The sequence below is a fragment of the Pipra filicauda genome, unplaced genomic scaffold (genome assembly GCF_003945595.2).
Source record: "Pipra filicauda isolate LSUMZ 115617 unplaced genomic scaffold, ASM394559v2 scaffold430_size1018388_pilon, whole genome shotgun sequence".
NCBI classification, from domain to species: domain Eukaryota; kingdom Metazoa; phylum Chordata; class Aves; order Passeriformes; family Pipridae; genus Pipra; species Pipra filicauda.
Window position 1 is genome coordinate 746,355 of NW_024104566.1, and position 15,861 is coordinate 762,215.

The 15,861-nt window shown below is 40.3% G+C and overlaps 1 protein-coding gene across 4 annotated transcripts in view; it reads right to left on the reverse strand.

The window, feature by feature from the left end:
- Nucleotides 1-15,538, reverse strand: part of RET (ret proto-oncogene) — a 79,854-nt gene extending 64,316 nt beyond the window's left edge. For 2 of the 4 annotated variants that reach the window (XM_027720692.2, XM_039385751.1), the window contains exon 1: nt 14,433-14,838. In XM_027720692.2, coding sequence (XP_027576493.2) covers nt 14,433-14,478 — 46 coding nt within the window. In that variant the 5' untranslated portion in view covers nt 14,479-14,838. Of the gene's footprint in view, nt 1-14,432; nt 14,839-15,153; nt 15,209-15,427 lie in introns of those variants that run through there. The other 2 variants (XM_039385750.1, XM_027720693.2) reach the window with 2 other exon arrangements.
- Between the last annotated feature and the right edge of the window lie 323 nt (nt 15,539-15,861).

Sequence of the window (15,861 nt, forward strand, 5' to 3'; positions counted from 1 at the left end):
TTTTCTTGTTCCTTTGCTGCAGCTGTCTTTAACAAGAAAATTTTAAAAAAGCAAACACAGGTGTTTACTCAAGGATCAATTCACCTGCTGTTCCTGTGCTCCACCTGCCCCTGTCACCTCACTACCTGATCCAGCCATACAGCTGGGATGACTCATCTCTGCATGAGTACATTTTTAAATGATCTATTTTCAGGGGTTTGGTACTGCAAAAGGAGAAGGAAGGATAAAGACCTTTCTTTAATACCACATAATTTATCTACTTTGCATCTCTCTTTTACCTTTTTGAAGCAGTAAAAGCACAGCAGTTGAATCCTCCAGGATTCTGAATGCCAGGCTAATGTGCAATTCACCCCTTGGTAATGAAAGGCATTATAATTCAAGGGCATCTGCATCATCCTCCACCAGATAACAATTTACTGAAGCAGCGAAAAGGAAAGAGCTTTCCAAGTTTGTTGCAAAATTTCAGATCCGTGTTTGAATGCAGTTGATGGATTTCCAGAAGCAGAGTGGAGTGCTCTGCTTTGAATTAGCCATTATCTTTTACATCCCTCCATGTTTCCTGTCATCACAAAAGAAGATGAGTTACCCTTTAACTTACTGTAGAATAATCTCTGACTACCAGCAAAGGGGTAGTTAATGCTATTGGCAAGGATGATTTAGGAGACAATTTCAAAGTTCAGCTAACTATAAAAACAGAAGTCATACTAAAACAGCCTCATTCATTCTGCATACCAAGTGTGAGGGAAGCAGGGTTGAATACTACAACTGCTGGGAGATGTGACAGTAAGATGTGAAATGGCCATTTCTCCCTTTCTCACTTGACAAACCTATCCAGCTTTCCTAATAAGAATAGATGTTCATCAACTGCTGTTAAAGTATAATATATTAAGTATGACATCAGTGCCCAAACCAGATCTGACAGGCCTAAGTGTACAAAGGGGAAATCCTTACTTTACAGATCCAGTAGACTAATCCCTACTTTACAAATTTTATTTAAACAGACCGAGTAACCTGACAGCTGCAGACAGGCCAGATAAACCTTTAATATTCTGAAGAAGGCTTGATTCTAACTTTATTTTTGAACATATTTTTAAGTCTCCTATAATGAAAATGTCCATTGTTTCAGAAAGTTACTTTACAGTCTTCTTCTGTGCCTTAAGAATAGCAGCCTCAAGGCATTTGACAGTCAGAGGCTTTTGTTTGCTTTGACTTTTTTCTTCGACTGCTTTGTTATTTTTACACACATATATATGTATAATTGAGAAAAGAGAGGAAAAAAAAAAGAGGACTAGCTGTGTATTCAAAATCGTTTAACAAAAATTTTGTTATATTGTCACCCACAAGAGGGGTTCCTGCATTTTGTATCTCTCAATCCTCCTGCTCTTTTTAGGACAACATGCATGTTTATCATCGAGGCCTTAATTGCAAGCACTACTGAAACAGTTGTTTAATAAAGCTTCTCAGATCTTTACTGTGGCTGACAGTCCATCAGAGGCCTACAGTTCAGCAACCAGTGATCAAAACCTAACCTATTTTCCCATGGATACTGAGCTGCTGGAGGCACAATACAGCGACACTGACACGGAGACAAAGACCACCAGCATCTGTCAAACACGTACTGAACTAAACCATAGTTTGAGAAACACTACTCCAGAGAGAGGAAAACCAAATAAACTTGCACATATTTATCTGTGTACTTGACAATAAATTGACTCAATTTTATAATGAGAAACACGGACTCCTGAAAACGGAAAGCACCTGTAATGCACCTGGTTCTCCACCAGCATTTGCAAAATAACAGGATCATTATTTAGCGAGATAAAAATCAGCAAAACAGTCCATGTGGCCTATTTAATTTCTAGTATACTTATTTTATGTGAACCTCCCACTTCATATATCACCATATAATATCTTGTTATTAAAAACTAGCAGTAGATACTTAAAATAGAGAGTCCCCGAAAAATTTGTGTGATATTCTAGATGATCTTTGACTAACACTTCAGTGTTAATGTCGCATTGAAATAAATGGAAACCCCCCCTCCCCTTTTACAGCTTTTATTCCAAAGTAATTTACAAACTCTGGAAATTGTCACCAAATTTGTCTTTCATTACTTCATGTTGGGAAAAGTTACCATGGCAGAAGGAATGAAAACTAGTCTCAATGTGCTCTCCAGAATCAAGTATAGCATCTTTAAAAGAAACAAGCCCACCATTCATAATAGTGGCAGTTTCATTCTTGTTTTAATTATTTTACAGTCCGCAGGCTACCTCAAAACTAGGTGAAAAAAATCAGTCTTCGTTAGGTGATGCCAGAAAAGACTATGACAACTTTAAACACACTAGTGAACCATTATATGAAAATCTTGCCCATTCTGCTTTTGACAGTACTTCTGCATTGACAGTTTCCTGATTTTCCCTAAGCTTCAGTCTGTTTTCCCTCATCCAGTATAACTGACATTAGGAACAGAAAAGAAACTAGCATTTTAACACCCACTTTTCTGGAATTTCTCCAGGCAAGTAAGACAGGCACAGAAGCTGGAGTGTAGTAATTAGTTTCATTGTGAATTTTTTTATTATTATTTTATTTTTAATTTATTCTTTCATTGACAACTTTTTTGTTAAGCTCATTCTTTGGAACTCTGGTCAACCCTAGATACATGAGGGCTTTTAACAAAAAAAGGTAAAGGCAGGCCTTTGCACAAAAAACTTCAGTGTTGTTACCACTTTAGGCAATATACTCCCTGATACAGGGATACATCTACACCTATTATCTAGTGATATCTAAGAGCAGTCACAATTAAAGCTGCTAGAAAGGTGTCTGTCATGAAAAGGGAAAGATGAGGTGTTCTGGAGGTGTTCTGCAGCTTCTCCAAATCACCTCTGTGACAATAATGCTCCTTCCTATCTTTCTAATGAATGTAAAAAGAGTTAAGGTTTTCATTCTATTGCGAGACCGATTGGACTCACAAGCTATTCAAAAGTTAAATGTGGAAAAAATCCAAACAAAACATTCCTCCCAGACCAAATCACATGTCTAAACAATCACAGATGCTGTGACAGTGTCTGCACTCTCTATCAGGACATTTGGAAAGGTAATCACATAGCCCAGTGCAATTTCATTTTCAATGGCAGTTCCACACATTTGTAGGTTTCTGTCCAAATGCCAGAAGAGGTGACAAGGTAACAATTCTGCTTCAAATCAAGACTAGGATTGAATTCAGTCCTTGGAAAGGAGGAATAATAGTCTCTCTTCATAGTGATTTCCTGCCTCTTTCTTGCATTCAGAACGGGATACAACCTATTGTTATGCCACGCTGGTACAGAGAGGGTAAACAAAAATCTTCTCAGAACGGGGAATAGGATAACATTATAGAATTGCACCATATTCCCCCAGAGTTTTATTTTGTAAAACACCTTATTCTCAGTTCCTTCCATGAGACCAATGCTGCCAACCAACAGTGGTTGAGTAGCTCATGCCCCAAGCCCCACTTTAAGTTAAGCACATTGAAACATAAACGCTTAAATGGAAAATGCGAAACTACAGTGAACGTGTTACTGCAGTGGAAAATGCTAACTGTGAAACAATGGAAACAAACAAGCTGCAGGTCTTCAGAGATTAAAATCTAACAAAGCATTTCATTGATAAAATGAGGAGATCTCAGCAGCAGAAGACAAGGACAGATAAACGGGCCTGGCAATTGCAATTTAGGATTCAGAGTGGATGATACTGACAAGTAGAGTTATAACCCCAGTGCTGATTTTTTTCATGGTCTTTCTGCTATCATTAAATTCTCATTTAATAAGAACAGCCTACCAAAGCATAAGTCCAGTTTAACTCTTAAGAAAGTGGATCATCAAATCCTGTGTCTACTTCAACAAACATCATCTCTCCAATGCATTTCTCTTTTTGTCTGAAGAAAACAGCACTCTTAATTCCTCTGGGTGACAAGGTTAGGCCGTATGTACATAGATTTTTCAAGGCCCTAATTGGAAATGCTCAGTGTCAGTGTGAGGTCCCCAGTTCATTGCCTGGGATTTGAGAATGCTGAGCATGGTATTAGAACTCCATTTTTGAGAAGACAAAGACCACCACATATCAAATACATCCCCGGGGATATTCTGAAAACCAGAAACACCAAAAGCTCATCTTGATATCAAAGGCATCTAACTCCTGCCTATTCAGCTGTTGATGATTAAGAACGTAAGTATTTTGCTATCAACTCTCAAATTACATTAACTGCAGACACAAGTTATCACATTCTAAGAGCCCTGATTGATCAGATACCAGGCATTAACTTCAGCAGACATTCAAAAGCTACATTTGTCCTATTTCTTATACCTTAAGCACAAAACTGTAAGATGAACTCAAAAGTTTCCAAGAGAAGTCATCCAAACCATCCTAGGTAGGATCAATTATACATAACCAATACAATAAATCAATACATTGCTGTCCCACCCATTAAGATCCTCCCAACTAACAGAAATCCCACAGTGACTTTAGATGAGAGATTCTTGCAGCTGCTTGCTACCAAAATGCTTTCCTTATATCATTTGTTATGTCTCATGTGTCATTTCCACAATTACATCCATCTTTACAATATTTCTGCATAAACTGAAAAATTTGAACTCTGTTCTCTGTGAATAAATATTGCCAATCATTTCTATTTTTCTTCAAAACCAGAATTTCCAAAGTTCTTATTATTTCCCTTTGCATTCCAAGAAGTATGAAGGCCAAAATGCACCATTCAAAACCGGATACTCCAGGCATCACCAGGAAATAAACTACTGTGCTAGGTGAATTTTTAGTGTGACTCTGTGTAGTAATTCTCACATTATCACCATCACCAAGGATTACCAGTGGAAAGAGAAAAAAATCGTTTGCCATAAGGATTCTTCAGCAATAGAACATTTTATAAATTAAGTCCTTGTTACCAGTCTCCTGATTATTCTGACATGTGTAACTACTATATTCAAGTTAAACTGAGTTTGTGCTTACCAATCTAAATACTTAAATAACCTACATTTCCTGTATTGTCTCCCAGAAGTTGCATTGTGGACAAACATATTCTAAAAAGCCAAAGTAGAGACTAATACAGATTCTTCTAATTTGCTCTCTAACTGTCAGTTACGTAGGATGGCTAACCCAAAAGGGCCTGTGCAAAGACAGAGGACAAAATGTTTTCCATAAAGTGAAAAATTGACACCTAACTGCATGATCCCAGGAGACAAGGCTTAATAAATTATTGGAAAAGTTATAAAAACACAAACGAAAATAGTCTTTTGCAGCCAGATTAAAAAAAAATTAAAAAAAAGGACAAGAGGGGTAGGGGAGCACAAAAAAAAGGCAAGAAGCAAAACCTTGGGCTTGCCATTGTTACTTATTTTCTTAAGCTGTTTACTGCCCTTAAATTTTTGGTCCAATTTTCGTTTCAAATTTTATTAGACTGAAATCTAAGAAAATAAACAGTTAAATAAAGACCCTTTTCCCAACAACAGGCTCACTTAAATTCCTCAATAGTATAAGGAAAAATAATTTTATAAAGGTTTCTGGTCTTTACAGAGCTTTTATAGGTGATCTATCACAGTCTCTTAAGATATCCTGCTTGTTGCTGGATCTACAGAAGCTAAGTTCTAAATGTTTGGGTTTTTTCTCTCTCCTTTTCTAAGTACAAAAAAAATCTGGAAAATGTATGTTATAAACTCTCTCACTAGCCAAAAAGTCCTTAGCAAAGCAACTTAGGACAACTTTTCTGATCTTCCCAAAGGCAAAAGTTTACCAAAGCAATAAAACTGTTTAAAATGCTTTCTCATTCAGAGCATGTCAGCAATGCTGAATTGAAGTGTGCAATAAAATTTATATTACAGCCATATTGTTTCCTCTTCATTACTTCAAAACGTGTATGTTCAAACCCAAAATTTAAACATTCCCATTGCTTTTTTTTTTTCTTTTTATAATTGCAACTGGGATGAGCCATTTTACAGAAATCATCTTCCTCCTTTTATTTCATTGACGTCCACAGGCTCAGCTAGAGAAAGCTCTATCCAGAATTGCTCAAAAGCAGTAACAGATAATCACAGTTCTTTTATATTTGCTTCTCTTTTCAAAGGCACTTTGACTATCAAAATAAACAGGGTACCTACTATATAACTCACGGTTCAAAAGCAGCATAAGTGAGCCAAGGTAGCACCAGAAAACACTGCCAAATATCTAGAGTTCACAGAAACCACAGTCGTATAGAAAGCTTTAAGGACATCCTACTTGGTCTAACTCAGGGAAGTTAGACTATTAAAAAAGCTACCTATTAAAACTATCCAGTTAAATAAATCATTCTCGCTCTATATATATACACACACAACTTTGTTCATGCTGTCAGTGAAAAGTATCTCAAATGCTTACCTTAGTCACATAGAGGAAGCAGTCAGGAACATTGTACCTAAACCTCAGGTGACAAGGGAGGACAAAGCTATCCAAATTAGCTCTAAACAAACCAGCCTTGATATTGTAAACTAAGGCAATACAGAGTTCTATGCAAGCTAACCTCACCTACATGCCTGAGTAGTAGCACATGCAGCTCCCAAACCAGGTGAGTCTTTGTATTTTGCACGCAGCAAAAGAAGTTTGAGATGTTATTCTGACTTGTCATATCTTAGTCACACAACAGGGAAACCTGCACCTCGGAGCCATGCCAATTGTTAGACTGGGCACACACCAGGAAAGGGGAACTTGACATCAAATGGTAGCAAAGAGACATTTGGCACTTGAATGTACTGCCAGAGTTTTAACTTTGGGAAGTGCTGTGCAATTCTTTACAGGGCTTTGATGCAGCAGTCTCAGTCTAAAGCATTTTGCTGATACAGGATAAACCTAAACATATGCCTAAGCACTTCAGAGATGGGAGAAAGCTCTGTTAAAACGCTTTACAAAATTACGTTTTCATACTGGAGGTGCCAAAGCAGCACTTTTCTGTTATTAATAATCAGCATTGGATACTTTCTCCAAAGGTCCTTTCAGAACATCCCAATCATCACAGTGCAACTTCACATAACATTTAATGCCCTCTGCTGAAATCCACTCCCATTCCCTTACTCCCCATTTGAATTTTTGGTATTTTTTTCCTGGAAAATAAACTTCTTTTCCTAGTAAAATCAAAACTTCAAGCCTTTTCCTGATGAGAGTTTTTTGTATCTCTTTCTTCCCCCTCCTTATTATTTAGATTTCATGAACAGCACTCTTGACTTACAGTCTTGGACAAAACAATTTGGCAATATGTGTTCATATAATTTCCCAGTGCCTGCTTTTATTCTGTGTAAAAGAAAGTCTGATTGCTGCCCTAGAGTACATACACATTTTAAACCCTCTGCTACTCTGAGATGACTGACAGTCATAAACATATGGATTAATCACTCTATACTGGGTATTCCCATCCAAATAGAAATTATTTATTTATTTATTTATTTTAAATCAGCTTTTTAAAGCCATAGACTGTTATGGGCTAAATTTCAGGAAACCATAGGTTTTCTTTATATTCCATTTTATTTGTACTTATCTAAATTATTACCCTCCTTCTTGACCAAGCAGAAATACTGGCTGTCAGTACCTTCCCCTCAGATGCACAGCAGCAACACAAAAGAGCTACTTTCAACATGAGAGGTAATTTTTGAGCAACACAGTGGCATGGGGTGGAGAAGATAACCTAGTGAATCCAATCCATTCTCACCAACATTTTGTGAACTATTGACATTTCTTACATTCTTATTTCTCTTTGCACAGAAATACTTTTTAAAGTCCACATTAGATATTGCAATATGGAAGGCAAACTTATCAACAAATGCCAAAAACCTCCAGAAGCCAACCAGTGCAGAACTATCACCTCCTAAGGGAATCAAGGGGAGCTGCTCTGCACCATCTGTGTTAGGGGCCAGTCTGAAAGTATCAGCTCTTGATGTAAGAATGGTAAAGAACTATCCACAATTATGCATCTACATTTTGCAATACCAACTTTGTGTCCTTAAGCCACTGGGAGGATTTAAGTCTCATCTCCAAACCACTTTTGGAATGGCACTGATAGGACTACTGGATGCTTGCTCTAATTCAGTAGCAAAATTAGTCTTTAAGAGGCTTCAGAGATATGTGAAATTCTTGTCTACTGATGTCAGTTTTGCCATTTCACATGTGAAAAGAACAGATAATGGAATTGCCCATATCAGAAAACCTGGTGTCTCTGAATTAGGAGAAAAACCTAGATTTAATTTTATTATCTGAGATTGAAATTTGTCTCACTTACAAGAAAGCCATAATGGACACTAAAGAAAAAAAAACAACCACCCATTACAGCAACACAAGCAACTTTGTTATATCAGTTAAATATATTGTTTAATTAGTTTTCTAAAGGCATACACTGAAAAGCCATTAGACAGCCATTAAGAGTCATATATCCATTTTCTTTTTACAATCACCTGATTTACAATCAGCCAAATTTCTAAAGTAATTCAGTCAAACAACATTTTTGGCAGTGTTACCCCAGCAAATTTTCCAATCCCTTTTTTTTTTTGACTGCAATCACACCAATTTTCCCTTAAGCTCTGATGATCATCTTCGCTTCAGCAGATTTACATGGCATCTCAGAGGTAAAAATGTGCCTGGTATGTTTATGGTCTCATTTCAAGATCTAGAAATCTGAAACTATTCATCTGCTTCTATGAAGTAATCTTTAACAAAACCAGTTTTGTGTTTTCCTCATGTGGGGAAAAAAGGGATTGCTTCGGATACCTTTTAAAAAAGGTGAACTCCCAAAGGAGCAAAATACCTCTGGCTATTCACACTTCAGCTGACTTATTGTTTTATTAACAAAAACTTTCTCAATAACCTTATTAACTAGCAACGTATCAACATGAAAATTCATCAAAAGGTTCAAAATGACTTTGCCAAAACGTTGTGGAATAGACCAATATATCTCACTGATGAAAGACAGGATCACAATGTAAAAATAAAGCCTCGGAATAGATTTTATTCTACAGCTTCTCTGATGCTGTTTTTCATTGATGCATCATTGCTCTAGAGATTCTGTAAAGTTTCCCAGTGTGTTTTCCCCACTTTGCATCAGCTCCAATACGCCCCAGTTTGGAATTATGTGTTAGTCAATCAACAATGCACATGATCTTCAAAGGAGAAAGTTTTTGATGGCGGTACTTTAGAGAAAACTGAGAGAGAGTGTGAGACAATTAGCAAATCTGTAACACAGCTGTTAACTGAACTTGAATTCTGATCCAACCAAACTAATATGCAAACCTCAAATCTACCCTTCTCCCACAGAAATTGCTGTATTTATCCTTGCAATATTTCAGTCACTTGCTTTCCAAAATGTAATACAGTTTTTAAAAAAAAATCACCTGGAGAATAAACAATTCTGAAGTTTCTTTAGAATATTTTGGTGAATTTTTAAGCTTTGCTTCTGCCAAACCAAACAAAAGTGGAAAGCAAGAGCTAAGAACAGACTGTAGCATGAGCGTGCCTCAATCCTGAAAGAGGATGATCTTAACATTCACCTCTCCCACGTAGGGAACTACCACCTGTGTTCAGGTAAGCTTTGCAATATTACTATTACTAATACAAACATCCAATTTGTTGATTTTGTTACAGGCAATTTGTAACGTTTCAAAACCAGGAGACAATTGCCAGTCCATCACCAGCTGGCACAACTTACAGTTCTGCCAGAAAGCTGAAGGATGCCAATGTCTGAATAAAGCAAACCCTCTCCTCACCGCAGACAGGCTCTAAATGACCTTTACACATCAAGGCTCTCCAAAAAACACTAGGCTGCTGTAGTATGGATTTTTTCCAACCCATGGCATATTTGTGTTTGCTACTTTGCATTATGGGCAAGAGAGCATTGTGGAGGAGCAGGACCAGCAGCCAAGCATGGAAGTACAGCAACAACACAATAAATCCTTTCCTTCCTTTCAGGTGCCAAACTGAGGGGAAAGGGACAAAATGAAAATTAACAAAATACACATGCTCTCACCAGTCATATCTGTCGCTTCAGTAAAAGAAAAAAAAGGTAAGACTATAATATGACATACAGATGGAAAACTGAAGGTGGACACACTACTGAATATGCATCTTGCATTCAGGTACAGAACCCACACTGCCATACAAACTGACTGCTTATGTTAGTGCTACGAGAAATCTTGTCTGCTAATCAAAGCCTAACAAATGAGTTTTAAGCATCAAAATGGTGGGGTTTTGTAATCTTCATATTCATTTCCTTTATACTGTCTTTATGATAGTAACAAAACTCTTGAATGAAGCCAAAGACCAAGACTGCAACGAACTGATTGGCAGAATTAATCACACCAATACCACATATTGCCCTGACTCATACCCTCAGAAGGGAGCACATAACAATGACAAGGGAACTAAATATAACACAAATATGGATCCTATTAGCATGAGTTAGAAAAAAAACAACAAAGTAAATTACTTTCTGTGAAATGCAAAATGCTGCAGGTTGTGAACTTCAGTGCAAAATTTAATTTGTGAAGGAACTGGAAGGTGAGGAACCTGGGAAAGGGAATAGAATGAGGAGAGACACTAAGCTTAGAGGGCCACAAAGGGTCCAAGCACTTTCCCTGGCAGTTCACAGGAGCACTGGGATGAACTCTGCAGTCAGTCCTGTGCGAGTGAAGCAGCAGTTTCACGGTCTAATGCAGGCAGCAGCAGGGTGGCCAGACAGGGCAAGTGCCACCAGTAGGCTGTGAGGTGCCTGGGGAAGAGCCAGCAGGTAAGATGTTGAACATCCGGGCAAAGACAAGTAACAATGTAGGAAGGAACCAAAGCACTGAAATTTATACTTTGTTTTCTATCAAAAAGAGCGGTGAGGTCTGAAATTTTCACATAACCATTCGATCCTCCTCAAATAAGACATGTATCTAGTGAAGAGCCTCTCATATTTCTTCACAGATTCCCTTTCACCTTACCTCACAGTCAGGGTTATAATAAAACAGAAGTAAAATCCTGATCATATATTTTCTGACCAGAGCACTGATCAAAAAAATAGGCACACAAGTTTGTGTCTGCCTTAGCCCAGTCCCTGGCTCAAGACAATGGTCTGTGTTCCACCATTTGATCTGATCAGCATTGCTTTGATCTGAAGGTGTGAGTGCACAGGAGATTTCTCTTTTTTTTTTTTTGGAAGAATCACATAGGTGTTCTTTTCCTAGAGAAAGCATCCATTTACTATCATGAAAAACAAATATTACACTAAATATCTAAACTTTGGGAAGAAGAATGTTAATATTTGCACAGTTGGTCTGTCCTTGATCTGGACACATGAGTTAAGCCAGGACTTGCTGTAAATTGTAACCGGTCAAAATAAAACATTAACTCTGGTAGCATGGAAACATACTGTAAGAATCGATTCCAAACAGATCCAAATTCATTCTAAATGCATATTAGAACTGATACATTCATCAGTAGTTTCATATCACAGTTAATAAAATAGAGAAAAAGCTGAAAAATCTGTATTCAAGAGCACACTTGCTGAAGTAGGATCCCTAATATTTTCATGTAGAAGCAGGTTTCCCATCCAATTTTACAAAATAGGCAAAATATAATGCTTACAAACTTTATTTTATTCACTGAAAACAAACTATCTCTTCAAAAATATTCCTTTTAATAACAAAAATTACTTTCCAGATGAGAAAATCCTACCAAGCCTTTTCCACAGGCACTCTTTTTTAAATTTAACTGAATAAGGTCCTCCTCTGATATCAATGAGCTTTCAGAAATGAATCAAAACTCCAGCACCAAAAAGCCACACAGCATGATGTGCAAGTAAACACCCTGAAGCCCTACAACTGATAGGATATGAAACTTTTGAAAAATACATGTACACGTTCCATAACAAAATCCTGCATTTCTTTTAATTGATATTGATGAAAGAGACAAAAGTCTTAATTTGAGAGGAAACATTCCTTCTGTTTTCGCTATTTCTAGGCTGCTGCGTGTTAATACCAGTGCCTGCAGAAGACTTTTGGTTCAAAAGCGGCAAGGCTACACTTTTCTGCTTCAGAACAAATGGTCCAGTGTGCTTTTTGAAGCCCAGCAATACAAAATAACCAAATCTAATTCTTTCAACTAACAGCACGCTCACTAGATTGATTACCCCAGCTTACTTAGTAAAATGCCTTTGGGTTTGTTGTGAACACATGTTTTAAGAACTATGGCACTTTTAAGCTTTCCAAAACCCCACATTTAGGTAAACCAAAGATGTACCAACAACAGGTGAGTGCAAGGGTATCACTGCATGTTAACTTTGGGTGGGAATCCTCTATGATGAGGTCTTGCCCAGGTGAGAGAGATTCCTTCACAACAGCTGGCAAGAGCACGACACGGTTACCATTGAAGAATCTCTGCCTTTCCCCTAGGATGGAGCCCACTGGAGTTTCACTGCATTCCTCCTCCTATGAGGGGATTGCATCATCACTCCTAAGATAGCTCCGCTTCTAAACTGAAACTCCATGAATGCAGGGATTTTGCTGGTACCTTCAAGATATAATGTCTCATCTTACCCCTGTTGTCAACTCAGCTTTTATTCCATAAAACAGGAATTAGTGTCACACATCTAAACAGTGTGAAACAGTGCTTCTCCACCAACAGACACCCATACAACATTGCTAATATGTTAGACTTCTAGAAATAACTGCGAATACAATTACGCTAAAGTGTGAGCATAAATGTACACAACGTTTCTTCCCCATAGTTTTAGTAAAAAATTAAGTCAAAGCTGAGAGCATAAACAAAATATTTGCAATTATAAGTATAAGCAAGCGGTATATACCAAAAAGTCTATTTGGCAGCCTACCCTACTCAAATTAACTCCTATAATATTCCTCCAAACTATGGACAGATCCAAGAGTTAACAATTTATGGTCACATTTAATAATAAAAAGTCTTTGAGACTATTTTCAACTGCTGAGGTCTGATACTCAGAAAGGTTTAGATATCTATCTTGAGTGGGGAGAACACATAGAGAACAGAATAATTTTTCCCCTTGAAAGTTTCAGAGTGTAGTTCATATAAAGCCATACAACTAAAAGTAAAATCTAATCATAGTGCAACTGAAAGGGAAATGATGAAATAAACCCAAACCCCAAAACTTACGAGAAAGCAGCTCTGGAGTTCCAAACATCAGTTAATTAAGTATGTACAATAATCTGTGCTATCACAGCATGAACTGGAGTAAGCTCATCTGCCCAACTTAAACAGAAAACACTGAAAATCATCTTCAAGCAAATGCATGTGAATCATTTTGGCTAATGAAAACATACCCCTCCAGCTGAAGAACTTGCGTAAATTACATTTCTCCTAATTCTGCCAAAAACATTAAAGGAAATGGATTTGCCAAAGATAAAAGCAAAGTAGGCATGATAGATCATCCATTAGCAATACAAGTACAGCTAATTCTTCTTGACAGTGAAATGTCTTGGGATACAACCCATTTTATTTTTTTACTAAGTGTTTAGATGCAGTATATCCTACACATTTTATCACCAGATATCCTAGATTTCAGTACCAATGAGTTTTTATGAAGATCAGGCCTTAACAATAACGTACTAGGAAGAGAAGGAATACAGGCAACTTGAAGTATTTTAGCGTGCTAAAGGAAAAAATGAAATTAAAGAATGAAACAAAATAATGAAATAAAATAGCAGCTTTATAATCTTTGAATGTTACAGAAAGAAGTTTAAAATGGTGTGAACTAATATAATTATCTTGAAAATAACAAGAAGGAACAAGTCACACACTTATGGGATATCACAAAGACAGAATTAATAGTGCACTCTACCCACTGTTAAATCAACTAGTGAACTACGGGACTGGTTTGGGCTTTGCTTTTTTTCACAAAAGCACTTTTGGTGTGCAAGGTTACACTACATTCTCTACCATACGACAACTTTGATTTATTCATGTAAATGTCAGAAATCCATCAGCAAACAAAGCCATATGGAAGAAAAAGAGATATAATGGATTTGCTGTTTGCTTTAGAAACTTGGCATCTGTGGATAGCATCATCTAAGTTACAACTCAGTAACTTTTCATATTCTGGTCATTTTCATTTACCAATCCAAAACGCATTTTATCTGATGATACAAAAAGCTCTGAGAGGAGGAAAACAGAAAAGGAGTAACGTTTTAAAAACTTAGAATAAGAATACACTTTAATATTCTTCCCTTTCACATCATAAATTTAAAGAACAAGAAAACTCACATCTGTTCTAACTTAGCGCTTAAGAAAAGAAGAAAACGTATTAGGGTTATTTATATCTTGTCTGTATTTTGGGAAAGATCTTCGGAGCCGGACCCAGGCGCTGGTGACACCCATCACCCAAGCTCCGCGAAGTTCCCGCGGGGCCGGGCTCGGCGGTACTTACCCCCGCAGAGGAGGAGGGCGCCCGCCGTGCGCCCCGCCGAGAGCATCTTCACCCGCGCCGGGGCTGCTGCGGCCCCGCCTCGGCGCTCGGGCAGCACCGGCCGGGCTGCGGACGGACCCGCGGGCTCTCAGTCGGGCTGGCCCATGGCCCAGGGCGGCGGCAGCGAGCCGCGATGGGAGCGTCGAGCCGGGCAGGGACGGGACGGGACGGCCCGCGCCGGGATGCCTCTCCGCCGGTCTTTCCCTCGGTCCTCCTGGGTCCGGTGCCGCCCCGCCACCACCGGCCGGAAAAAAGCGCCTCGTCCCCTCAGTGGTGCCGGCGCCTCTCGGGCTCTGCGGGGAGAAGCGAAGTCACCAACGAAACCCCGCCGGCTGCGCCGCGCCCGCCGCCGAGCCCCCCGCGCTGACCGGGCAGCGGCACCGCCCGGCCCCGGCCAGCCCCCGGCCCTCCTCCCCGGGCCGCCCCGCACTTGCCGCCCCGCCCGGCGGGCGGCCCCCGCCCCGCCCCGCCCGCGGAGCCCCCGCGGAGCCGACCCCGCCCCGAGCATCCCCGCGGGCAAGGTGCGGGGGCCGGGCGGCAGCGGCACCGCCGGGTCCCGGTGCGCGTCCCGGTGCCACGGGCCGTGTCCTCCGGCCCCGCGCGGAGGGAGCGGGGCGCGGGCGGGAGGAGCAGGAGGCGGCGGCTGGAGGGGGAAGAAGGCGGGAGAGCCGCGCAAACACACCAGGTGCGAGACAAAGCGGGGACAGGCGCTGCGGCACCAGGATGTGCCCGAGTGGCCGCCTCCCCCCTCAGCCCCAAACACATTAAACGTGTTGAATAATTAATCCTTGGGAGAGGAGACAATTTTTGCTTGATGGTGGGAGGATGCTGTAAAATATGTGCGCTACCTGGCAAGCAACCAAAGTAACCCGGAACGCACGCGTCTCGCTGAGCGGCGAAACGCCACTTTCAAACCGCAGGCGGGAGGGGAAAAGGAAAAAAAAAAAAAATCTAACCAAGCCAAAGCAGAAATGCGCTTTAACAGGTCGGGATCGCCGAGAAAAGCACTCCGAAAAAGCCGCCGCTGGCAAACACCGCCCAGAGCACTCGCTGCGCCGCTGCCGGAGCAGCCTCCGCCCGGCGAACCCTCCGCAGCGCCGAGCCTGCCCCTCGCCCGGCCACGGCCCCGCTGCCGCAGCCGCGCAGCACCCGCGGGGAGCCCGGGACGGGGCGGGCACAGCCCCGCAACGCCCGCCGGCACCGCGCCCGCGCAGGCTCCGGAGGGGACGCGGCGACTCCGGCTGAAGGAAACCCTGCCTCTCTCCTCTCAGGGCATCTTCAACCTGCTGGGGAAATGTTTTTTCTACCCCTCTGCCCAAAGCTGATGCTGCCTCCACACAGCTGCGCTGCTCCAGAGAACTGGGCGTCAGGATTCAGACGCAGACACAGA